The 25828-nt window shown below is 45.1% G+C and overlaps 1 protein-coding gene across 2 annotated transcripts in view; it reads right to left on the bottom strand.

The window, feature by feature from the left end:
• The window catches only part of DNAJC5B (DnaJ heat shock protein family (Hsp40) member C5 beta), a 284887-nt gene that overhangs the window by 12754 nt on the left and 246305 nt on the right, over positions 1–25828 (bottom strand). For both annotated transcript variants that reach the window (XM_069731420.1, XM_069731422.1), the window contains one exon: positions 24566–24740. In XM_069731420.1, coding sequence (XP_069587521.1) covers positions 24566–24740 — 175 coding nt within the window. The remainder of the gene's footprint in view (positions 1–24565; positions 24741–25828) is intronic.

The raw sequence follows: 25828 nt of genomic DNA, 5'->3' as shown, positions 1-25828 counted from the left end.
CATTCTCTGTCTTCCATAGTACACGCCTGCGCAAGGTAAGATTACTTTGCGCAGGCATGTACTACGGAGGACAGAGAATGAACTTCAATCCAATATTTCGGCCAGCATGCAGCCAGCAGGTAAGGAAAGGGTGAATCAAACACCCGAAAACTCCGCCCATATGACCCAAAACCAGTCCCGCCAAATTCAGGTGACAGGTTCCCTTTAACGTTGCTATTAACCCTGTGTGAACAACTTTTTACTATTGATGCTGCCTATGCAGCATCAAAAGTAAAATGATCTAATGTTAAAAGTAATAAACAAAATAAAAAATCATTATATTCTCACCTTCAGTCGCCTTTCCCGCTGCTCCTCGCGACTCTCCGGTCCATGCATTGCGGTCTCGCTAGATAATGACATAGCGGTCTCATGAGACCGCTACGTCATCATCTCGTGAGACCGCAATGCATTCTTGGGGCCGGAGCGTCACGAGGAGCATTAGTAAACGCCTGGGCTGGACCCGTGAGCCAACGGAAGGTGAGTATATAACTATTTTTTATTTTAATTCTTTTTTTTTTTAAAACAGGGATATGGTGCCCACATTGCTATATACTATGTGGGCTGTGTTAGATACTGCATGATCTGTGTTATATATTATGTCTCTGTGCTATATACTACGTGGCTGTGGTGTATATTACGTGGCTGGGCAATATACTACATCGCTATGCTCTATACTACATGGCCTGTGTTATATACTGCATGGGCTGTGTTATATACTGTGTGGCTGTGCTATATACTACGTGGCTGTGCAATATATTATGTGGCTGTGCAATATATTACGTGGCTGTGCAATATACTACATGGGCTGTGTTATATACTGCATGGGCTGTGTTATATACTGCATGGGCTGTGTTATATACTATGTCTCTGTGCTATAAACTACGTGGCTGTGGTATATATTATGTATCTAGGCAATATACTTCATCGCTGTGCTCTATACTACGTGGTCTGTGTTATATACTGCATGGACTGTGCTATATACTGCATCTCTCTGCTATATACTATGTGGCTGTGCTATATACTACATGGCTATGCAATATATTACATAGCTGTGCAATATATGACGTGGCTGTGCAATAAATTATGTGGCTGTGCAATATATTACGTGGCTGGGCAATATACTACGTGTCTGTGCTATATACTACGGGGGCTGTGCTATATACTATGTGGCTGGGCAATATACTATGTGAGCTGTGCTATATGCTACGTGGGCTGTTATACACTGCGTGGGCTGTGCTATATACTACGTGGCTGGGCAATATACTACGTGGGCTGTGTTATATACTTCATGGCTGTGTTATATAGTACGTCTCTGTGCTATAGACTACGTGGCTGTGGTATATATTACGTGGCTGGGCAATATACTACATCACTGTGCTCTATACTACATGGCATGTGTTATATACTGCATGGGCTGTGTTATATACTATGTCTCTGTGCTATATACTATGTGGCTGTGCTATATACTACGTGGCTGTGCTATATATTACGTGGCTGTGCAATATATTACATGGCTGTGCAATATATTATGTGGCTGGGCAATATACTACATGTCTGTGCTATATACTATATGGCTGTGCAATATATTACGTGGCTGTGCAATATATTACGTGGCTTTGCTATATACTACGTGGCTGGGCAATATACTACGTGGGCAGTGCTATATACTACATGGGCTGTGTTATATACTACGTGGGCTGTATGCTACTTGGCTGTGCTATATTTCTCTGCTGTACCTGTGCATCATGAATTGTGGTATGTGTTAAAGAGGGGGGCCCAGTGAGACTCTTTTGCCCGGGGCCCTCAAAAACCTGGAGCAGGCCCTGGCGTCACTGATTGTTCACGGCCAAGCATGACCAATCAGCGACAGGCACAGTCCAGCCGCGAATTGGCGCAGAATTTGAACCACGCTTCGCTAATTGGTCACGCCCGGCCGGCCGAATCTTGTGTATAAATTGCATTATTCTGAAAACTTCATAAATAAACTACATACATATTCTAGAATGCGCTAGATTCGGGCCACCATCTAGTATATATATATTTATTTATATAGACCATGTCAAGAGCAATTTTAGTGTTGAGGGATATATACAGTTGTGCTCAAAAGTTTACATACTTAAACTTAAAACAGGGGCTCTGTAAAAACAAAGCCATCGTCAGGTAGACCAACAAAAATGTCATCCACAACTGCCAGGAAAATTTTTCTGGATGCAAAAAACCCCCACAAATAACATCAGCTGAAATACAGGACTCTGAAAACTAACGGTGTGGCTGTTTCAAGATGCACAATAAGGAGGCAGAAGAAAGCCACAAATGTCACAAAGTATCTCGCCTACAATATGCAAAACAGCATAGAGACAAGCCTCTAAACTTTTGGAACAAGGTAATTTGGAGTGATGAGACCAAAATTAAATTTTTTGGCCATAGCCATAAACATTACATTTGAAGAGAGGTCAACAAGGCCTGTGATGAAAGGAACTATTGTAAAGCACAGAGGTGGATCACTAATGTTTTGGGAAAGTATGAGCTACAAAGGCACAGAAAACGTGGTCAAAGTTGAAGCAAAGATGAATGCAGCATATTATCAGCAAATACTGGAGGCAAATTTGCATTAATCAGCCCAGAAGCTGTGCATGGGACGTACTTGGACATTCCAACATGACAATGCAAAGCACAAGGCCAAGTCGACCTGTCATTCGCTACAGCAGAAAAAAAATGAAGGTTCTGGAGTTGCCATCTCAGTCTCCTGACCTCAATATCATTGAGCAACTCTGGGGAGATCTCAAGAGCGCAATTCATGCTAGACAGCCCAGGAATTTACAGGAACTGGAGGCTTTTTGCCAAGAAGAGTGGGCAGATTTACCATCTGAGAAATTATAAATCCTCGTCCACAACTACCACAGAAGACTTCAAGCTGTCATTGAATGTTAGAAGGGGCAATACACAGTATTAAGAAATGGGTATGTAAACTTTTGGTCAGGGTCATTTGGATATTTTGGGTTGCTATTATGATTTAAAAAGAGAAAACACTGTAGTTTGACAATAAATGGCTTCACCCAACCACTAACCATTACTGGAGAAAAAGTTTTGGTGTTAGCATTCATATTCTCTGAAAAAAGGCCAAGAAAGCAAAAATTCTGCCGGGGTATGTAAACTTTTGAGCACAACTGTATGTATCCCTCAACACTGAAATTGCAACACCAAGAAGGAAAAGTGGAATTATGGAGAACATCTTGATTTATTCAATATCCAGAAATAGTTATGCTACCGGTCCTAGGATTCATCCATTCTGTACTGCAAGTAAAACTGGACATCACATACCAAGCCTGATACATCAAACAGTGTCTACACAAACCAGCAGTGTTTTCACAGCATTGGGCCTGAATCCTTCACAAAAAAAGTCACACTGGTCCTACTGTTGCGATTTTGGTGCAGGATGGCAGAATGTAAGGTAACTGCACTTCTCTAGTTTTCATTCCAGGTCAACTAACAGCTCAGCATTAGATTGGCTTGGTGGCGGCGAGATAACCACTTCTCCAAAGAAAGCCATTATAAAAAGAAGTCATTTTTCAACATATCAAAACCAAACAGCATGCTGCTCGTCTTGCTTTGAGCAGCCTGTTCAGCCAAGGCCTGCAGCCTTTCCAAAGCTGTTTCCCATTGGTCACATTTTGGGATGTCATTGGTCAGCAGTAGGAAGCTGTCAGCAGTGGATCTCAATGATCAGACCACCATTAACCCCTTTCTGACATATGACGTACTATCCCATCGAGGTGGGGTGGGCCCATATGACCACCAATGGGATAGTACGTCATACGCGATCGGCCGTGCTCATAGGGGGGCGCGGCCGAGCGCGGCCGGGTGTCAGCTGCCCATCGCAGCTGACATCCAGCACTATGTGCCAGGAACGGCCGCGGTGTGCCAGCGGTATAGGGAAGCATCGCGCAGGGAGGGGGCTCCCTGCGGGCTTCCCTGAGACCACCGCAGCAACATGATGTGATCGCGTTGCTGCGAGGGTCTCTTACCTCTCCTCCCTGCAGCAGGCCCGGATCTAAAATGGTCCCTGCAAGGAGGGAGGTGGCTTACAAGTGCCTGCTCAGAGCAGGCACTTGGTAAGCCTGCAGTGCTGTAAGTCAGATTGCTAATCCGACAGAGTGCTGTGCAAACTGTCAGATCAGCGATCTGTGATGTCCTCCCCTGGGACAAAGTAAAAAAGTTAAAAAAAAATGTCAACATGTGTAAAAAATATAATAACAATAATTCCTAAATAAAGAAAAAAAAATATTATTCCCATAAATAATAATAATAATAATTTTATATAGCGTCAACATATTTTGCAGCGCTTTACAAATTATAGAGGGGACTTGTACAGACAATAGACATTACAGCATAACAGAAATCACAGTTCAAAATAGATACCAAGAGGAATGGGGGCCCTGCTCGCAAGCTTACAAACTATGAGGAAAAGGGGAGACACGAGAGGTGGATAAATACATTTCTTTATCTAAATTTAAAAAAAAAAAAACAATAAAAGTACACATATTTAGTATCGCCGCGTCCGTAACGACCCAACCTATAAAACGGTCCCACTAGTTAACCCCTTCAGTAAACACCGTAAGGAAAAAAAAAAAAAACGAGGCAAAAAACAACGCTTTATTATCATACCACCAAACAAAAAGTGGAATAACACGCGATCAAAAAGACAGATATAAATAACCATGGTACTGCTGAAAACGTCATCTTGTCCCGTAAAAAACGAGCCACCATACAGCATCATCCGCAAAAAAATAAAAAAGTTAAAGTCCTGAGAATAAAGCGATGCCAAAATAATTATTTTTTCTATAAAATAGCTTTTATCATATAAAAGTGCCACAACATAAAAAAGATATAAATGAGATATCGCTGTAATCGTAATGACCCAAAGAATCAAACTGCTTTATCAATTTTGCCAAACGTGGAACGGTATAAACGCCTCTCCCAAAAGAAATTCATGAATAGCTAGTTTTTGATCATTCTGCCTCACAAAAATCGGAATAAAAAGCAATCAAAAAATGTCACTTGCCCGAAAATGTTACCAATAAAAAAGTCAACTCGTCCCGCAAAAAACAAGACCCCCACATGACTCTGTGGACTCAAATATGGAAAAGTTATAGCTCTCAAAATGTGGTAATGCAAAAAATATTTTTTGCAATAAAAAGCGTCTTTCAGTGTGTGACGGCTGCCAATCATAAAAATCCGCTAAATAACCCGCTATAAAAGTAAATCAAACCCCCCTTCATCACCACCTTAGTTAGGAAAAAATAAAAAAATTTAAAATATGTATTTATTTTCATTTTCCATTAGGGTTAGGGTTAGGATTAGGGCTAGGGTTAGGGTTAGGGCTAGGGTTAGGCTTAGGGCTAGGGTTAGGGTTAGGACTAGGGTTAGGGTTAGGGCTAGGGCTAGGGTTAGGGTTGGGGCTACAGTTAGGGTTGGGGCTAAAGTTACGGTTAGGGTTTGGATTACATTTATGGTTGGGAACAGGGTTGGGATTAGGGCTAGGGGTGTGTCAAAGTTAGAGGTGTGGTTAGGGTTACCGTTGGGATTAGGGTTAGGGGTGTGTTTGGATTAGGGTTTCAGTTATAATTGGGGGTTTCCACTGTTTAGGCACATCAGGGGCTCTCCAAACGCGACATGGCGTCCGATCTCAATTCCAGCCAATTCTGCGTTGAAAAAATAATACAGTGCTCCTTCCCTTTCGAGCTCTCCCGTGTGCCCAAACAGGGGTTTACCCCAACATATGGGGTATCAGCGTACTCAGGACAAATTGGATAACAACTTTTGGGGTCCAATTTCTCCTGTTACCCTTGGGAAAATACAAAACTGCGGGCTGAAAAATAATTTTTTGTGGAAAACATTTTTTTTATTTTCACGGCTCTGCGTTATAAACTGTAGTGAAACACTTGGGGGTTCAAAGTTCTCACAACACATCTAGATAAGTTCCTTGGGGGGGTCTAGTTTCCAATATGGGGTCACTTGTGGGGGTTTCTACTCAGTGGCGTAGGAAGGGGGGTGCGGGGGGCGGTCCGCCCCGGGCAGCACAATGCGGGGGGCGTCCGGCGCTGCAGGAGGAGAAAGAGAAAAAAAAAAAAAAGACGCCCCTTTAAATCTTCGGGCGGCGCCGTCCGCCGCCACGACCAGGCTCCCCCCACCCCCGGGCCCCTGCCCCCCGCTCTAATACTCACCTCTCCTGGTTCCTGCGGCAGCTGCAGCGTCCTCTGACTCTGCGACGTCTCAGAGCAGAGGGCGCGATGACGTCACTACTGTGCGCGGCGCTCAGCCTCTCTGTCCTGAGCGTCGCAGAGCCGGAGAGACGCTGACTGCACCGGACCTGCGCTAGGAATGGGAGAGGTGAGGATTTTACTTTTTTTTTTTTTCTTTATGTCTGACTCTGTCTGGGGGCAATGCTGGAGACCATGGGGCAGATTGCTGGACACACCGGGGCAATACTGGAGACCATGGGGCAGATTGCTGGACACACTGGGGCAATACTGGAGACCATGGGGCAGAATGCTGGACACACTGGGGCAATACAGGAGACTATGGGGCAGATTGCTGGACACACTGGGGCAATACTGGAGACCATGGGGCAGAATGCTGGACACACTGGGGCAATACAGGAGACTATGGGGCAGATTGCTGGACACACTGAATACTGGAGACCATAGGGCAGATTTCAGGACACATTGAGGCAATGCTGGAGACCCTGGGGCAGACTTCTGGACACACCGGGGCAATACTGGAGACCATGGGGCAGATTGCTGGACACACTGGAGCAATACTGGAGACCATAGGGCAGATTGCTGGACACTGGGGCAATACTGGAGACCATGGGGCAGAATGCTGGACACACTGGGGCAACACTGGAGACCATGGGGCAGAATGCTGGACACACTGGGGCAATACTGGAGACCATGGGGCAGAATGCTGGACACACTGGGGCAATACAGGAGACCATGGGGCAGATTGCTGGACACACTGGGGCAATACTGGAGACCCTGGGGCAGATTTCTGGACACATTGAGGCAATGCTGGAGACCCTGGGGCAGACTTCTGGACACACTGGGGCAATGCTGGACACTGGGGCAGATTGCTGGACACACTGGGGGTAATATGCTGGACACACTGGGGCAATGCTGGACACTGGGGGTAATATGCTGGACACACTGGGGGTAATATGCTGGACACACTGGGGCAGACTGCTGGACACACTGGGGCAGACTGCTGGACACACTGGGGCAATGCTGGACACACTGGGGGCAGTGCTGGACATACTGGGGCAGATTGCTGGACACACTGGGGGTAATATGCTGGACACACTGGGGCAGATTGCTGGACAACATGGGGGTAATATGCTGGACACACTGGGGCAGATTGCTGGACACACTGGGGGCAGGACTTGAGGCATGGGCAGAATGTAGATACGGGGCATGATTGGAGACACGGGGCAGGATTGGATCATGGGGCAGGACGGATACGATGGAGGCTGGTGGGGCAGGATGGGGAGATCATGTGGGGTAGAATGGATACTCATGAGGGCAGGATGCGAGAACATGTGGCTGGAGCCAGGAATGAGATAAACGGGGCCAGGGTGGGGAATAGTGTTACCATAGGGGCTAATTAAGGGATATTATTACTGCAGTGATATATTTATTTTATTTTTTGAGTATACTGTTTTAAATGGGGGGCAGGCCTGTTACTGTGCAGAGTGACACTATATCACCTTTTTTCCTTCATGTGATGTAATGTAGAAGTTGTGAAAAATTAAGTAATGTGTTCTGCAAGCGGAGCTCGAGATAACTGTGTTATTTCCTGCAGAAACGAGTCCTGGCTGGAAGGAATGATGGCGGTCTGTGCTGGATGAAAGATGAAGGACTTCACCTAGAGACGTCACTGGTGAGTCAGTGTTACCTATACACTGACACTATACACTGTATACTATATAGAGGTCCTGTGTATAATGTCACCAGTGATCTCTGTATTACCTCTACACAGACACTGCATACTAAGTACAGATCTCCTGTGAATACTGGCACTTATGGTGATAGTATTGTGTTTTTTTTTTATTACTGATCAGTATTGTAGTATTCAGTCACTATGTGGTGGTAATATGTGGTCTGGAAATGGTGTTGTGGTATTTGTCCCTTGTATGTAGTATTATTCGGTCACTATGTGGCCTGGTCATGATGTGGTGGTATTAAGTCACAGGTTTGGCATGTGGGGGTGACACCGTTAGGCCCAGTTTAAGTTCTACAAAACAGGAAAACCATGTGTGTATTGAGCCGGGGGAGGGGGGGGGGGCGCCAAACTCGGGAACAGCCCCGGGCGGCAAAAGCTCTAGCTACGCCTCTGTTTCTACTGTTTAGGTACATTAGGGGCTCTGCAAACGCAATGTGACACCTGCAGACCAATCCATCTAAGTCTGCTTTCCAAATGATGCTCCTTCCCTTCCGAGCTCTGCCATGCGCTCAAACGGCGGTTCCCCCCCACATATCGGGTATCAGCATACTCAGGACAATTTGGTAAACAACATTTAGGGTCCAATTTCTCCTGTTACCCTTGGAAAAATACAAAACTGGGGGCTAAAAAATAATTTTTGTGGAAAAAAAAATATTTTTTATTTGCATGGCTTAGCGTTATAAACTGTAGTGAATCACTTGGGGGTTCAAAGCTCTCACAACACATCTAGCTGAGTTCCTTATGGGGTCTACTTTCCAAAATGGTGTCACTTGTGGGGGGTTTCTACTGTTTAGGTACATTAGGGGCTCTGCAAACGCAAGGTGACGCCTGCAGACCATTCCATCTAAGTCTGCATTCCAAATGGCGCTCCTTCCCTTCCGAGCCCTCCCATGCGCCCACACGGTGGTCCCCCCACATATGGGATATCAGTGTACTCAGGACAAATTGGACAACAACTTTTGGGGTCCAATTTCTCCTGTTACCCTCGGGAAAATACAAAACTGGGGGCTAAAAAATAATTTTTGTGGGAAAAACTTTTTGTTTTATTTTTACGGCTCTGCATTATAAACTTCTGTGAAACCCTTGGTGGGTCAAAGCGCTCACCACACCTCTAGATAAGTTCCTTAGGGGGTCTACTTTCCAAAATGGTGTCACTTGTGGGGGGTTTCAATGTTTAGGCACATCCTGTCAATTTTGCATTGAAAAGTCAAACGGCGCTCCTTCCCTTCCGAGCTCTCCCATGCGCCCAAACAGTGGTTTACCCCCACATATGGGGTATCAGGGTACTCAGGACAAATTGTACAACAACTTTTTGGGTCCAATTTCTTCTCTTACCATTGGGAAAATAAAAAATTGGGGGTGAAAAGATAATTTTTGTGAAAAAATATGATTTTTTATTTTTACGGTTCTGCATTATAAACTTCTGTGAAGCACTTGGTGGGTCAAAGTGCTCACCACACCTCTAGATAAGTTCCTTAAGGGGTCTACTTTCCAAAATGGTGTCACTTGTGGGGGTTTCAATGTTTAGGCACATCAGTGGCTTTCCAAACGCAACATGGCGTCCCATCTCTCCTGTCAATTTTCCATTGAAAAGTCAAATGGCGCTCCTTCGCTTCCAAGTTCTGTCATGCGCCCAAACAGTGGTTTACCTCCACATATGGGGTATCGGCGTACTCAGGACAAATTGTACAACAACTTTCGGGGTCCATTTTCACCTGTTACCCTTGGTAAAATAAAACAAATTGGACCTGAAGTTAATTTTTTGTGAAAAAAAGTTAAATGTTCATTTTTATTTAAACATTCCAAAAATTCCTGTGAAACACCTGAAGGGTTAATAAACTTCTTGAATGTGGTTTTGAGCACCTGGAGGGGTGCAGTTTTTAGAATGGTGTCACACTTGGGTATTGTCTATCATATAGACCCTGTTGTGAATTCTGTGGCTGAATTCACTCCTGTGGTCACAAGTGGTACTGCAGCTTCTGAGCTTCCTCCCTCAGGTGTTCTGGTGAGCTCGTTGGCTGCTTTGTTATTTAACTCCACCTGATTCTGTCTTCCTTGCTCCTTGTCAATGTTCCAGTGTTGGATCTGAGCTTCTGGATCTTTTCTGTGGCCTGCTGCTCTGCTTAGATAAGTGCTTTTTGCTTTTGTTGCTACTTTTTCTGTCCAGCTTGTCTATTCGTTTTTGCTGGAAGCTCTGAGACGCAAAGGGTGCACCGCCGTGCCGTTAGTTCGGCACGGTGGGTCTTTTTGCCCCCTTTGCGTGGTTTTTTGCTTTAGGGTTTTTTGTAGACTGCAAAGTTCTCTTTGCTATCCTCGCTCTATCTAGAATATAGGGCCTCACTTTGCTGAATCCATTTCATCCCTACGTTTGTCTTTTCATCTTGCTAACAGTCATTATATGTGGGGGGCTGCCTTTTCCTTTGGGGTATTTCTCTGAGGCAAGTCAGGCTTGTTTTTCTATCTTCAGGCTAGTCAGCTCCTCAGGCTGTGCCGAGTTGCATAGGTAGTGACAGGCGCAATCCACAGCTGCCTTTAGTTGTGTTTAGGATAGGTTCAGGTATTGCGGTCTACAGAGATTCCACGTCTCAGAGCTCGTTCTATTGTTTTTGGGTTATTGTCAGATCACTGTATGTGCTCTGATTGCTGGCACACTGTGTCACTGGATTGCATACATAACTAAACCCCTCAAAATGACTTCAAATGAGATGTGGTCCCTAAAATAAAATGGTGTTGTAAAAATGAGAAATTGCTGGTCAACTGTTAACCCTTATAATTCCCTAACAAAAAAAAAAAAATTTTGGTTCCAAAATTGTGCTGATGTAAAGTAGACATGTGGGAAATGTTATTTATTAAGTATTTTGTGTGACATATCTCTGTGATTTAATTGCATAAAAATTCAAAGTTGGAAAATTGCGAAATTTTCAAAATTTTTGCCAAGTTTCCGTTTTTTTCACAAATAAATGCAGGTAATATCAAATAAATTTTGCCACTATCATGAAGTACACTATGTCACAAGAAAACAGTGTCAGAATCACTGGAATCCGTTGAAGCGTTCCAGAGTTATATCCTCATAAAGGGACAGTGGTCAGAATTGTAAAAATTGGCCTGGTCATTAACGTGCAAACCACCCTTGGGGGTAAAGGGGTTAATAACCTAATTGATAGCAGCCTAGGCATGTAAATGCAGGAATTTATGCAACAAGGAGTTCATACTTGATACTGAATAAAACAAGATGTTTTGAAACTTTTGTTTCAATTTTAACCCCTATCTGACCTCGGACGGGATAGTACGTCCGAGGTCAGATCCCCTGCTTTGATGCAGGGCTCCGCGGTGAGCCCGCATCAAAGCCGGGACATGTCAGCTGTTTTGAACAGCTGACATGTGCCCGTAATAGGCGCGTGCAGAATCGCGATCTGCCCGCACCTATTAACTAGTTAAATGCCGCTGTCAAACGCAGACAGCGGCATTTAACTACCGCTTCCGGCCGGGCGGCCGGAAATGACGTCATCGCCGACCCCCGTCACATGATGGGGGTCGGCGATGCGTCAGGATGGTAACCATAGAGGTCCTAGAGACCTCTATGGTTACTGATCACCGGTGGCTGTGAGCGCCACCCTGTGGTCGGCGCTCACAGTACACCTCCATTACTGCTACATAGCAGCGATCAGCAGATCGCTGCTATGTAGCAGAGGCAATCGAGTTGTGCCTGCTTCTAGCCTCCCATGGAGGCTATTGAAGCATGGCAAAAGTAAAAAAAAAAAGTTAAAAAAAATGTGAAAAATAATAAAAAAAATGTAAAAGTTTAAATCACTCCCCTTTCGCCCCAATCAAAATAAATCAATAAAAAAAAATCAAATCTACACATATTTGGTATCACCGCACTCAGAATCGCCCGATCTATCAATTAAAAAAAGCATTAACCTGATCGCTAAACGGCGTAGTGAGAAAAAAATTCGAAATGCCAGAATTACGTTTTTTAGGTCTCCGCGACATTGCATTAAAAAGCAATAACGGGCGATCAAAAGAACGTATCTGCACCAAAATGCTATCATTAAAAACGACAGCTCGGCACGCAAAAAATAAGCCCTCAACCGACCCCAGATCACGAAAAATGGAGACGCTACGATTATCGGAAAATGGCGCAATTTTTTTTTTTAGCAAAGTTTGGAATTTTTCTTCACCACTTAGATAAAAAATAACCTAGTCATGTTAGGTGTCTATGAACTCATACTGACCTGGAGAATCATAATGGCAGGTCAGTTTTACCATTTAGTGAACCTAGCAAAAAAGCCAAGCAAAAAACAAGTGTGGGATTGCACTTTTTTTGCAATTTCACCGCACTTGGAATTTTTTTCCCGTTTTCTAGTACACGACATGCTAAAACCAATGATGTCGTTCAAAAGTACAACTCGTCCCACAAAAAATAAGCCCTCACATGGCCAAATTGACGGAAAAATAAAAAAGTTATGGCTCTAGGAAGGAGGGGAGTGAAAAACGAACACGGAAAAACGAAAAATCCCAAGGTCATGAAGGGGTTAATATCTTTTCCATATCATTAACATGCCTATCCATCTGATAATTTCCATAATTCCATGAATTTTTCTTCTTGGTGTTGCAATTTCAGTGTTGAGGAGTAAATATATATTAATTTGGTCCTTTAGTATAACCTATGCTTCTTATGCAGATATGTTTATTATGCAGTGTTTCCTTGATTTAGTATTTTTATTATTTATTGTTTTAAATATGAAGAGGTAGAAAAAATGTCAGTATAAGTGTTTCAAATTTAGATAACTCTACATTGTTTGCATTTATTAGGTCCTAAAACCATTAGAAGCCATATTTATCTAGTATTTCCAGATATACAAATGTATGATAATACTAGCATCATTCATGGAGGTAACTTGTTCTTGCCTAGGGGACCTCTTTCGTCTGTGTCAGTTCCTAAAAAAAATTAAGGTATAAAAAAAAAAAAAAAGATTGCGCTAATGCATCTAAATTATTTTTCCAGGAAATTCGACTCTCAGAGAAGTTATTCTCAAATTCAATGTCCCGTATTATGGTGTGGAGACTTTCCATACCTCAGAGCATAATAAATTTAAGAGGTGAAAAACCACCACTCTCCTCTCCGAATTATCTGCTACTCACCACCACCTGTCCAGTCTTTGCTGCATCTTCTGATCCTCCACCGCTCAAGCTGAAATCTCCTCAAGCTAGGCTGGGACTTACAGCTCCGATGAAGCCCAGGAGGCTTATGCGCAAGCGTAATGATGCGTGCAGTGACCTTACACTCGCATGTGCCTTCTGAATGGACTGTTTATTTGCTGTTATACCTTTATGCCCAGAGGATGCTGTCATGGTTATGAATCTCTTGGAATTTAATGAGAGCAATACAAGTGCACAAATTTGGACCAAACGGCATTGCCTGTGTGGAAGCTACCTAATGCCTACCTGAAAGCATGAATCCCTACACTATATATTTGTATATAGTCCACAGCGTATTTGTGTATCTGCATATTAATTAATGTTTAATTAATGTATAGGTTTGAGGGCCCCCTTTTAGTTTTTTTTGTCTGCAACAAATAAAACATGTAAATCCTGCAGTCATACTTACTTCCATTGATGGATACTTCTTACTTCACACTCCAGTTTAAAGGGACACTGTCACCTGAATTTGGAGGGAACAATCTTCAGCCATGGAGGCGGGGTTTTTGGGTGTTTGATTCACCCTTTCCTTACTCGCTGGCTGCATGCTGGCTGCAATATTGGATTGAAGTTCATTCTCTGTCCTCCATAGTACACGCCTGCGCAAGGCAATCGTTATTGCCTGCACCTCACACCATCACCATCCACCCTACTGGGAAGCCCTGGGGACATACTTCACCTGTGGGAAGGTATACCATCCAGCTGCCATTCCATCACCCCAGCGGACCCTACAGCAGCGTCGGTCACCCTGACCAAACACCACAGGTGGCGTCACGAGCTCCTGACAGACTATACTACCACCTTCATTGGACGCCCCTTAGCAGGGTCGCGGACCGGGTCTAGCCACCGTGACAGCCTCAGAACCGAACCAGAGAGGCCCGGTACCGAAACGTCGTGGCCCTGTGTCTGGGGGCGCTCCAACTTGGCGTCACGAACAGGATCGTACTTAACCCTGAAGAATTGGGTCATGTGTGCCTTGGAACTGTGATTGAAATGTGTTGGACTGTGATTTATTGCAAAGACTGTGTATTGCTATCTGCCGCAAGATTCCCGCCAAAACCGCCGCCATTGCCGCGCCACGAGGAGCGACGGAGAAGAAGGAGGGCGTGCCATGGGAGGAGACTATCAAAGTGGCGCCAGAAGTGCTGACCGCCCCCTCCGATTGCTGTTGCGAGAGGACGATCTGCCCCGAAGGAGAGGGGAACCGCCTCCTGATTTGCAACGGCGGGAACCAAGACAAGAAGGAGCTCCACCCCCAGGAAATGGAGGAGCAGCGTGTGAGTGCCATTGCGGATCCCGGAGAAGGGATGACGACCAACGGGTGCCTGAACGATGAAGGAGTGATCCTGGATTGCTCCCGTCAGCCGGAGGGGGACCCGGACTCGAATCTGCCGCGGCTGGAGGACTCGGACTTCTTGGGGTCGCAGGCGGAGGAGCCGAGTCAGCCTATCCCGAGCGTGGAGCCAGCCGATGCGAAGCTATGGAGATTGGGACCACCACCGAGAGCCGTGTTGGGAGAACTGCAGTTCGAGCCGCAGCCGACTCCAGTGTCCTCATCAACGGAACCGATCGGCATCGGTGGAACCATACCAGACAGAGGTACGGAAAGCGCCCCTGCCCTCATGACCGGTCTGGTTCCCGCGACAGCTCCCCATCCTGACCATGATCGACTCCCTGCCCCTGAACTGGTGGCTATAACCCCCGGTACCATGGAGAAGTTGGTGCCTCCGCTACCAACCACTATGGGGATACCACTGTGCGTAAGCCCTGAAGGGGTGATTTTCCAATGGGATAACCCGAGGATGGAGCCTGACGGGACCAGACAGGAGGGTACTAACATCGCTGTGCTCACCTGGGAACAGTATAAACAATGCCTGATTTTACACTGGAAAGACCGACAAGAGACAGAACAAAGTGACCCACCGAAAGTACCAGAACCAAAGACCAGACGCAATAAAGGAAGTCCGGTAAAGCGGGGAACTGTGGTAGCCTTTTACCCGAAGCGGGGTTGGGGCTATATACAGGAACCGGGGCTACCGACGGAAGTCTTCTTTACTAGCTACAACGTGAAGGCCTCATGCCGCGATAGATGGGATGACCACTGTCATGATTCCAATGGCAGGGAATCACAAAAGGACAAGCACCAACGAGCTCTAGGGTGATGGAACCTGAGCTGACCGCGACCCTAAACCTGAACACACAAATAACAATAGCCGGGGAACGTGCCTACGTTGATCCTAGACGTCTCGCACCAGCCGAAGATCTAACTTCCCCTATTAGAAGAAACACAGACCTCTCTTGCCTCCAGAGAAATACCCCACAGAAATAGCAGCCCCCCACATATAATGACGGTGAAATGAGAGGAAGGCACATACACAGTATGAAAACAGATTCAGCAAAATGAGGCCCGCTAAAACTAGATAGCAGAGGATACAAAAGTAAACTGCGCGGTCAGCAAAAAACCCTTCAAAAAAAACCATCCTGTAATTACTTGAACTCATGTTCCAACTCATGGAACATGAGGAGCAATTACAGCCCACTAGAGCAACCAGCAGCAAAGAAACAATTATATGCAAGCTGGACAAGACAAAAATAAAGCAAAACGTGGAACAAGAAAATCAAAAACTTAGCTTGTCCTGAAGATTACTGTAGCCAGAAGCTGAGGTAACAAAACACTCTGATAACCTTGATAGCCGGCGGGGAAATGACAAGAAAGCCCGGTTAAATAGGAAACTCCCAAATCCTAATAGAACAGGTGGACACCAGAGACAGCAGAACACAAATCACCCAGTACCATCAGTAACCACCAGAGGGAGCCCAAAAACAGAACTCACAACAGTACCCCCCCCTTGAGGAGGGGTCACCGAACCCTCATGAGAACCACCAGGGCGACCAGGATGAGCCCTATGAAAAGCGCGGACCAAATCATCAGCATGAACATCAGAGGCAACCACCCAAGAATTATCCTCCTGACCATAACCCTTCCACTTGACCAAATATTGGAGTTTCCGTCTGGAAACACGAGAATCCAAGATCTTCTCCACAACATACTCCAATTCTCCCTCCACCAGCACCAGAGCAGGAGGCTCAAGCGAAGGAACAACAGGTACCTCATACCTCCGCAACAACGACCGATGGAACACATTATGAATAGCAAACGATGCCGGGAGATCCAAACGAAACGACACAGGGTTAAGAATTTCCAAGATCCTATAAGGACCGATGAACCGAGGCTTGAACTTAGGAGAAGAGACCTTCATAGGAACAAAACGAGAAGACAACCACACCAAGTCCCCAACACGAAGTCGAGGACCCACGCGGCGACGGCGATTAGCAAACTGCTGAGCCTTCTCCTGGGACAACTTCAAATTGTCCACCACATGACTCCAAATCCGATGCAACCCATCCACCACCATGTCCACTCCAGGACAATCAGAAGGCTCCACCTGACCAGAGGAAAAACGAGGATGAAACCCCGAATTACAAAAGAAAGGAGAAACCAAGGTAGCAGAACTAGCCCGATTATTAAGGGCAAACTCGGCCAGCGGCAAAAAGGTAACCCAGTCATCCTGATCAGCAGAAACAAAACACCTCAAATAAGTTTCCAAGGTCTGATTAGTTCGCTCCGTCTGGCCATTCGTCTGAGGATGGAATGCAGACGAAAAGGACAAATCAATGCCCATCTTAGCACAGAACGTCCGCCAAAATCTAGACACAAACTGGGATCCCCTGTCAGAAACGATGTTCTCCGGAATCCCATGCAAACGAACCACGTTCTGGAAAAACAGAGGGACCAACTCAGAGGAGGAAGGCAACTTAGGCAAGGGTAAAAGATGAACCATTTTTTGAAAAGCGGTCACACACAACCCAGATGACAGACATTTTTTGAGAGACAGGGAGATCCGAAATAAAGTCCATGGAAATGTGCGTCCAAGGCCTCTTCGGGATAGGCAAAGGTGACAACAATCCACTGGCTCGAGAACAGCAAGGCTTAGCCCGAGCACAAACCTCACAAGACTGCACAAAAGAACGCACATCCCTCGACAAGGAAGGCCACCAAAAAGACCTGGCCACCAAGTCTCTAGTACCAAATATTCCAGGATGACCTGCCAACGCAGAAGAATGGACCTCGGAGATGACTCTACTGGTCCAACTATCCGGAACAAACAGTCTCTCAGGCGGACAACGATCAGGTTTACCCGCCTGAAACTCCTGCAAAGCACGTCGCAAGTCTGGGAAGACGACCGACAAAATCACCCCATCCCTAAGGATACCAGTGGGCTCAGAATTTCCAGGGGAGTCAGGCACAAAACTCCTAGAAAGAGCATCCGCCTTCACATTCTTTGAACCTGGCAGGTACGAAACCACAAAATTGAAACGAGAGAAAAACAGTGACCAACGAGCCTGTCTAGGATTCAGACGCCTGGCAGACTCAAGGTAAATCAGATTTTTGTGATCAGTCAAGACCACCACACGATGTCTAGCACCCTCCAGCCAATGACGCCACTCCTCAAATGCCCACTTCATGGCCAAAAGTTCCTGATTACCCACATCATAATTCCGCTCAGTGGGCGAAAATTTTCTAGAAAAGAACGCACATGGCTTCATCACCGAGCAATCGGAGCTTCTCTGTGACAAAACCGCCCCCACTCCAATCTCGGAAGCATCAACCTCAACTTGGAAAGGAAGCGAAACATCAGGCTGACGCAACACAGGAGCAGAAGAAAACCGGCGTTTAAGTTCCTGAAAGGCCTCCACAGCCGCAGGAGACCAATCAGCAACATCAGCACCCTTCTTAGTCAAATCCGTCAAAGGCTTAACAACACTAGAAAAATTAGTTATAAAACGACGATAGAAATTAGCAAAGCCCAAGAACTTCTGCAGACTCTTAAGAGATGCAGGCTGCGTCCAGTCACAAATAGCCCGAACCTTGACGGGATCCATCTCAATAGTAGAAGGGGAAAAAATATACCCCAAGAAAGAAATCTTCTGGACTCCAAAGAGACACTTTGAGCCCTTTACAAACAAGGAATTAGCCCGCAGGACCTGAAACACCTTCCTGACCTGCTGAACATGAGACTCCCAGTCATCAGAAAAAAACAAAATATCATCCAAATACACAATCATAAATTTATCCAGATATTCACGGAAAATATCGTGCATAAAGGACTGGAAGACTGAAGGAGCATTAGAAAGTCCGAAAGGCATTACCAAATACTCAAAATGACCCTCAGGCGTATTAAATGCGGTTTTCCACTCATCACCTTGCTTTATTCGTATAAGATTATACGCACCCCGAAGATCAATCTTAGTGAACCATCTAGCCCCCTTAATGCGAGCAAACAAATCAGTCAACAAAGGCAAAGGATACTGATATTTTACGGTAATCTTATTCAAAAGACGATAATCTATACAAGGCCTCAAGGACCCATCTTTTTTGGCCACAAAAAAAAAACCTGCTCCCAAAGGGGACGAAGATGGACGGATATGTCCCTTTTCCAAGGACTCCTTAACATAATCCCGCATAGCAGTATGATCTGGCACTGACAGATTGAACAAACGACCTTTAGGAAATTTACTACCAGGAATTAAATCTATAGCACAATCACAATCCCTGTGAGGAGGAAGCGAACTGAGCTTAGGCTCCTCAAAAACATCCCGATAATCAGACAAAAATACAGGAACCTCAGAAGGAGTAGATGAAGCGATAGAAATTGGAGGTGCATCATCATGAACCCCCTGACATCCCCAGCTTAACACAGACATTGTTTTCCAGTCAAGGACTGGATTATGAGTTTGTAACCATGGCAGACCAAGTACTAGAACATCATGTAAATTATACAATACCAGGAAGCGAATCACCTCCTGATGAACGGGAGTCATACGCATGGTCACTTGTGTCCAGTACAGAGGTTTATTCATAGCTAAAGGTGTAGAGTCAATTCCCTTCAAAGGAATAGGGACTTCCAGAGGCTCAAGACTAAACCCACATCGCTTGGCAAATGACCAATCCATAAGACTCAGGGCAGCGCCTGAATCTACATAGGCATCGACGGAAATGGATGATAATGAGCAAATCAGAGTCACAGACAGAATGAACTTAGACTGTAACGTACTAATGGCAACAGACTTATCAACCTTTTTTGTGCGTTTAGAGCATGCTGATATAACAGGAGCTGAATCACCACAATAAAAGCACAACCCATTTTTCCGCCTATAGTTTTGCCGTTCACTTCTAGACTGAACTCTATCACATTGCATTGTCTCAAGTGCCTGTTCAGAAGACACCGCCAAATGGTGCACAGGTTTGTGCTCCCGTAAACGCCGATCAATCTGAATAGCCATAGTCATAGCCTCATTCAGACCCGTAGGCGCAGGGAACCCCACCATAACATCTTTAATGGCCTCAGAAAGGCCATCTCTGAACTTTGCAGCCAGGGCGCACTCATTCCACTGAGTAAGCACTGACCATTTCCGAAATTTTTGACAATATATTTCTGCTTCATCTTGCCCCTGAGAGAGAGCTAATAAAGCTTTTTCAGCCTGAATCTCCTGGTTAGGTTCCTCATAGAGCAAACCCAATGCCAGAAAAAACGCATCCACATTAAGCAACGCAGGATCCCCTGGTGCCAATGCAAATGCCCAATTTTGAGGGTCACCCCGCAGGAAAGATATAATAATCTTAACCTGCTGAGCAGGGTCTCCAGAAGAGCGAAATTTCAAAGAAAGGAACAGCTTGCAATTGTTCCTAAAATTCAGAAAACTAGATCTATCTCCAGCAAAGAACTCTGGAATAGGAATTCTAGGTTCAGACATAGGAGCATGTACAACAAAATCTTGTATATTTTGAACCTTAGCAGCAAGATTATTCAAGCTGGAAGCTAAACTCTGGACATCCATGATAAACAGCTAAGGTCAGAGCCATTCAAGGATTAAGAGGAGGAAAAAAAAAAAAAAAAAAACTTCCTCAGACTACTTTTCCTCCTACTTCAGCCCAAACATTTTGGGCCGGCTATACTGTCATGATTCCAATGGCAGGGAATCACAAAAGGACAAGCACCAACGAGCTCTAGGGTGATGGAACCTGAGCTGACTGCGACCCTAAACCTGAACACACAAATAACAATAGCCGGGGAACGTGCCTACGTTGATCCTAGACGTCTCGCACCAGCCGAAGATCTAACTTCCCCTATTAGAAGAAACACAGACCTCTCTTGCCTCCAGAGAAATACCCCACAGAAATAGCAGCCCCCCACATATAATGACGGTGAAATGAGAGGAAGGCACATACACAGTATGAAAACAGATTCAGCAAAATGAGGCCCGCTAAAACTAGATAGCAGAGGATACAAAAGTAAACTGCGCGGTCAGCAAAAAACCCTTCAAAAAAAACCATCCTGTAATTACTTGAACTCATGTTCCAACTCATGGAACATGAGGAGCAATTACAGCCCACTAGAGCAACCAGCAGCAAAGAAACAATTATATGCAAGCTGGACAAGACAAAAATAAAGCAAAACGTGGAACAAGAAAATCAAAAACTTAGCTTGTCCTGAAGATTACTGTAGCCAGAAGCTGAGGTAACAAAACACTCTGATAACCTTGATAGCCGGCGGGGAAATGACAAGAAAGCCCGGTTAAATAGGAAACTCCCAAATCCTAATAGAACAGGTGGACACCAGAGACAGCAGAACACAAATCACCCAGTACCATCAGTAACCACCAGAGGGAGCCCAAAAACAGAACTCACAACAGACCAGCTACTGTACCACGGGGATCAGGTGACGCAAGGGTGGTGCGCCCGGAACGTGCACCGATGCGAACCGGTAGTGGTGCCACCTACAGTTCTGACTACGACTAACTCGGATTTGACGAATTCCACCCCTGTCACCACAGTGTGCATTATTGCCGCCACTGAACTCGCAACCCAAGCCAACATTCGGATTCATACACCGGGTGACCTGGCCGCACCCGAGCGAGAAAACCACGACAATGACTCCCGCGGCCGGGAAGAGTCCCCTACCGATGGATGCCTTGCAACCTATTATAGAAATAAACCTCGAAGACCCGATTTGTAAATAGTTAACTGTTTCCTGCTGTTACCTTCAACCCGTCCAGGGTTAACTCCTAGGGATCCCTTTGTTGACCCGGGATCCCTATTGTTTTCTATTGTTTGTCTTTTTTCTACTGTTTTTCTATGTTGCACAAGTTCATCATTGTTAAAGACTCCCGAATCATGGACGGTGAATGATTCACAAACTGGCCTTGTAAATAGTTGCACCTTTTTAAGGGTGCCCCCTACTGGTTTTATAAGTCAAAGAAGACTTTGTGAAGACTTTGCGAAGACTTGCTGCAGAAGGACTTGCTTGCTGTAAAGAGAATCTGCGCCAGAGACTTGGGTCCCTCTTAAAGGGAATGTTGATGATTGTTTTACCGAAACGTTAATAATGTTGAAGGATTTAGAAAGTTTTGATATTGTTAATGAAGATTGAGGACAGGAAAGTCTGAAGTGAGCCCGTAGGGGTTAGAGAGAGAGTCCTCCTGAGAAATGTAGAAAGATGGTCAGCGCAATAGCAGTAGGCTCAGCCAAAGGAGCTAGGCGGTCCTGCATTGGCGAAGTGAGAACGGAAAAGAAGGTTGAGTTGTTATACTACTTGTGTCCAGTTTTGGGCACCGGTGCTCAGGAAGGATATAATGGAACTAGAGAGAGTACAAAGGAGGGCAACAAAATTAATAAAGGGGATGGGAGAACTACAATACCCAGATAGATTAGCGAAATTAGGATTATTTAGTCTAGAAAAAAGACGACTGAGGGGCGATCTAATAACCATGTATAAGTATATAAGGGGACAATACAAATATCTCGCTGAGGATCTGTTTATACCAAGGAAGGTGACGGGCACAAGGGGGCATTCTTTGCGTCTGGAGGAGAGAAGGTTTTTCCACCAACATAGAAGAGGATTCTTTACTGTTAGGGCAGTGAGAATCTGGAATTGCTTGCCTGAGGAGGTGGTGATGGCGAACTCAGTAGAGGGGTTCAAGAGAGGCCTGGATGTCTTCCTGGAGCAGAACAATATTGTATCATACAATTATTAGGTTCTGTAGAAGGACGTAGATCTGGGTATTTATTATGATGGAATATAGGCTGAACTGGATGGACAAATGTCTTTTTTCGGCCTTACTAACTATGTTACTATGTTACTATGTATGTTACTTGTTAGTAGGCCTTTAGTGGGTTCAGCTTATACGTCCTTAAAGGAAGAGTTAGCTTGATGTTCAAAAATTTTGCACTTAACTTTCTGTACCCAGCCGGGTATTCTACTATTTATAGTCTAAAGGTTATTTAAAAATATTTAAAACTGTTATCTTTGTTTGTAACATTCAAGTGTCCTCACCTCCCATAAAGGGAAGCACCTTTTCTATTTATTGTTCTTAGCATTTAAAAATTTTGTATGTCTTTCACTGCATTATATTGTTGTTCTTCTCACCAGTCCAGGAGTACTGGATTTAACCGGGGGGGGGGAGTGCAGCGCCCCAGAGACCTGGTCGTTGCAGTATGGCCCCAAGGCGAGTAGCGGTACGTCCGATGGCACTAAAGAGTTTTCCTGACCAGGTATCACCAGAACACATTACACTTCACACTCCGGCCACTAGGGGGAGAAAAAGGCTTCATTTATTGGGCCACTCCTCACACTGGTAAAACTAGGGGCTGGGGAGGAAGTTAGTCAGAAGCTGACTGGGTTGGAACCAGGCTACATCCCGTGGCAGGGGGTGATGCGGGGAAAAGACACAGGGGGTCCCTGTCAGGCGTGGGAACCTGGCAGGTGCCTAGCGACAGAACAGAGCGTTACGGAACCGCGCCTGCACACCTTGCGGCGGTATCCTAAGGAAGAGACAAGAGGGGAAGAATATTGTGGAACAGTGTAAACGAGATCAGCACAAAGGAGAGCCAGTAAGAGTCGTGCCGAGAGAGGAAGGCAACATCTTACTGAGGCGCGTAGTCGGTGGCCGGATCACCGTAGGAGTAACTGACTTCACGCATTACTTCAAATTCGGCTGGACAGTCAATTATAGGTTGGCTGTCTACCTTCTACACCTACAAAGACATAGGGGGCAACATTGGGAGAGGGGCGTCTCTAGGGTCCCGGAAGACCTCCAAGCCTTCCCATCAAACGGGTGGCGTCCTAGCCGTAACATATCTGGGGGACGTTAGAAACTAGCAACATCTGGAACCAAAGAGAGAGAGAGAGAGAAAGCTGTAGAGAACGAACGAAAGAGAACCACAGTTGTGAGAACTATTCCGAATGCTCAGAAGGGTAGGACTACAACACACAGGCGCTATTGGTAGGCAACGATTTCCATCTGTGAGGGAAACTCTGGATGTGCCCATCGGACGGCCGGTCTCTGATAGCCCGGTTGAACGTGCTATGGACTGAGTGTACTGAAGCCTTCAGTAAAAGGTAAAGAGACTGCAACCCTGTGTCCTCGTTATTGCATGCACCTCACACCATCACCATCCACCCTACTGGGAAGCCCTGGGGACATACTTCCATCTTCATTGGACGCCCCTTAGCAGGGTCGCGGACCGTGTCTAGCCACCGTGACAGCCTCAGAACCGAACCAGAGAGGCCCGGTACCGAAACGTCATGGCCCTGTGTCTGGGGGCGCTCCATGTGCATAGTCGCCTGAGGATCACCCGCGGAAACTGATATTCGGTGCGTCTTTCCACACTGCATCATGTCAATTTCTCTTGTGGAGACGCTAGTTTCCGCAACTGAAATTTCACCAATAGAATGTGTTAAATCTAATAAATCCACATGGTTCAGTGATCACATGTGGATTTACCTGTATTCAATATAAGGTAGCGCATTAGACACTGCAAACTTACGCTGCGTCCAAAATGCTGGTAGTGCTGGATCGTGGGCACATACCCTAAGGAATATTACAAACTCTTGTCATTCTAATACTAAGCTTCCTTTTGTCACTATTCTTGCTACCAATTGCTAGCTTGGAAGATTTCATTGAAAGAGCCTGTTAAAAGGTCATCTATACCACATACAGACTCTAGCTGATAGGACTTCTATCTTACTTTTTAAAGAGTGTTTAATAATTAACTAATTTGGGGGGTCCCATGATAATGAAACCCCGATGATTAGCTGAATTTAATTGGGAAAACCATAAGTGATTGCAGAAACCCCTCACTGCAGCTTCCCTAATGATTAAAGGGGGAATTGTAAATGTATTTTAAGTCCAAAACACATCAGCATATAAATCTTCATACTGTAATGTCATATGCTGCACATGTATTTCATATTCATTGCATCACCTGATTCCATGTCTGTTTTAATCTGCTCTTCCAGATCCTCAGGAGACACATAGTACTCATAATCTTCTCCTGTTGCTGATTTTGGTTTGCATTTTCCAAAGCAACAGTTGCAGCAACAGCAAAGACAGCAGCAAAAGTAGCATCCGGTCAGAAGTCCACAAAAGGCAAACAAACTCTAGAAACAAAGACAGATACAATATCCGATCAGAGGTAATTGGACTGTGCATTAGAGACACATGCCGAAGGCTGCAAGACATTGCCTGCCTGCAGCTGCTTGTTGGAGTTATAGCCATCTTGTCACAGTAAAATTAGAAGGTTTTACAGTATGAAGGTATAATATGACCATGTACTTGAAGACTTAAAGGGTATATCTAGGACTTTATGAAAACAAAAATTTGCCTAGGCACTAACAGGCAGTTAGCTGCTACCTACCTGCCTGTTATGCATGGAGGCTTTCTTCCCCAACACAGTGGTCACAGACCGCTCTTGTCAGCGATTCAGCTGACGCTATGTGGTGTGACTTCAGATATCATTCTGATTCACAGCCAACTCCCCAAGTTAGTCAGTAGGAATCTGGCTGTCAATCAGAATAAAGTCGAAGTCCCACCCTGTCAACGGAGCAGAAAAGAAACCTCCGCTCTGTAGACGTGATGTCAGCAGAGGCAGCTGATTCCCAGCAAGAGCAGTTTTTGACTGCTCTGTGCCGGGGAAGAACGGCGCTATGCACAACAGGCAGGTAGGTAGCTACTACCTGCCTGTTAGTCACATTTTTGGTTTTTCATAAAGTCCTTGATATACCTTTTAAATACAGAAGAATAGAGAAATTGTTAAACTAAAAATTAGGTTTCATCTTTAAAGTGTAAAAATAAACAAATAAAAACAAAATGAGCAAATACTTTGAAGTAAGTTAATAAATAGCAATGATACAAGTAAATAACATAGGCTACTTAGTTAACACTATTTTAATCAAAAGAGTGTAAAATCCATCCCACCATGACAGGTAACTTTTTAGAAGAAGCACTCATGTGTGTTCATGAAGATAAACACAATTTTTGCTCATTATCTTGTGTTTTTCATCAGTTTCCCCCTCTGCAGTCTCTACTGTGCTCTCTGTGCTGGAAGGTGAAGATGAGCTGCTTTGATGTTTTTCATACACAGTACATAGGAAGATGGATTCTTGCTCTTTTTTATATGTAGCACCAGGGCTGTGGAGTCAGTAAACCAAACTTCTGACTTCAACTCCAACTGCAACTCCTCAATTCC

Source organism: Ranitomeya imitator, chromosome 6, assembly GCF_032444005.1.
Source record: "Ranitomeya imitator isolate aRanImi1 chromosome 6, aRanImi1.pri, whole genome shotgun sequence".
Classification (NCBI taxonomy): Eukaryota; Metazoa; Chordata; class Amphibia; order Anura; family Dendrobatidae; genus Ranitomeya; species Ranitomeya imitator.
Note: the sequence above shows the minus strand (reverse complement) of the source record. Positions and strands in the feature narration are given on the sequence as shown.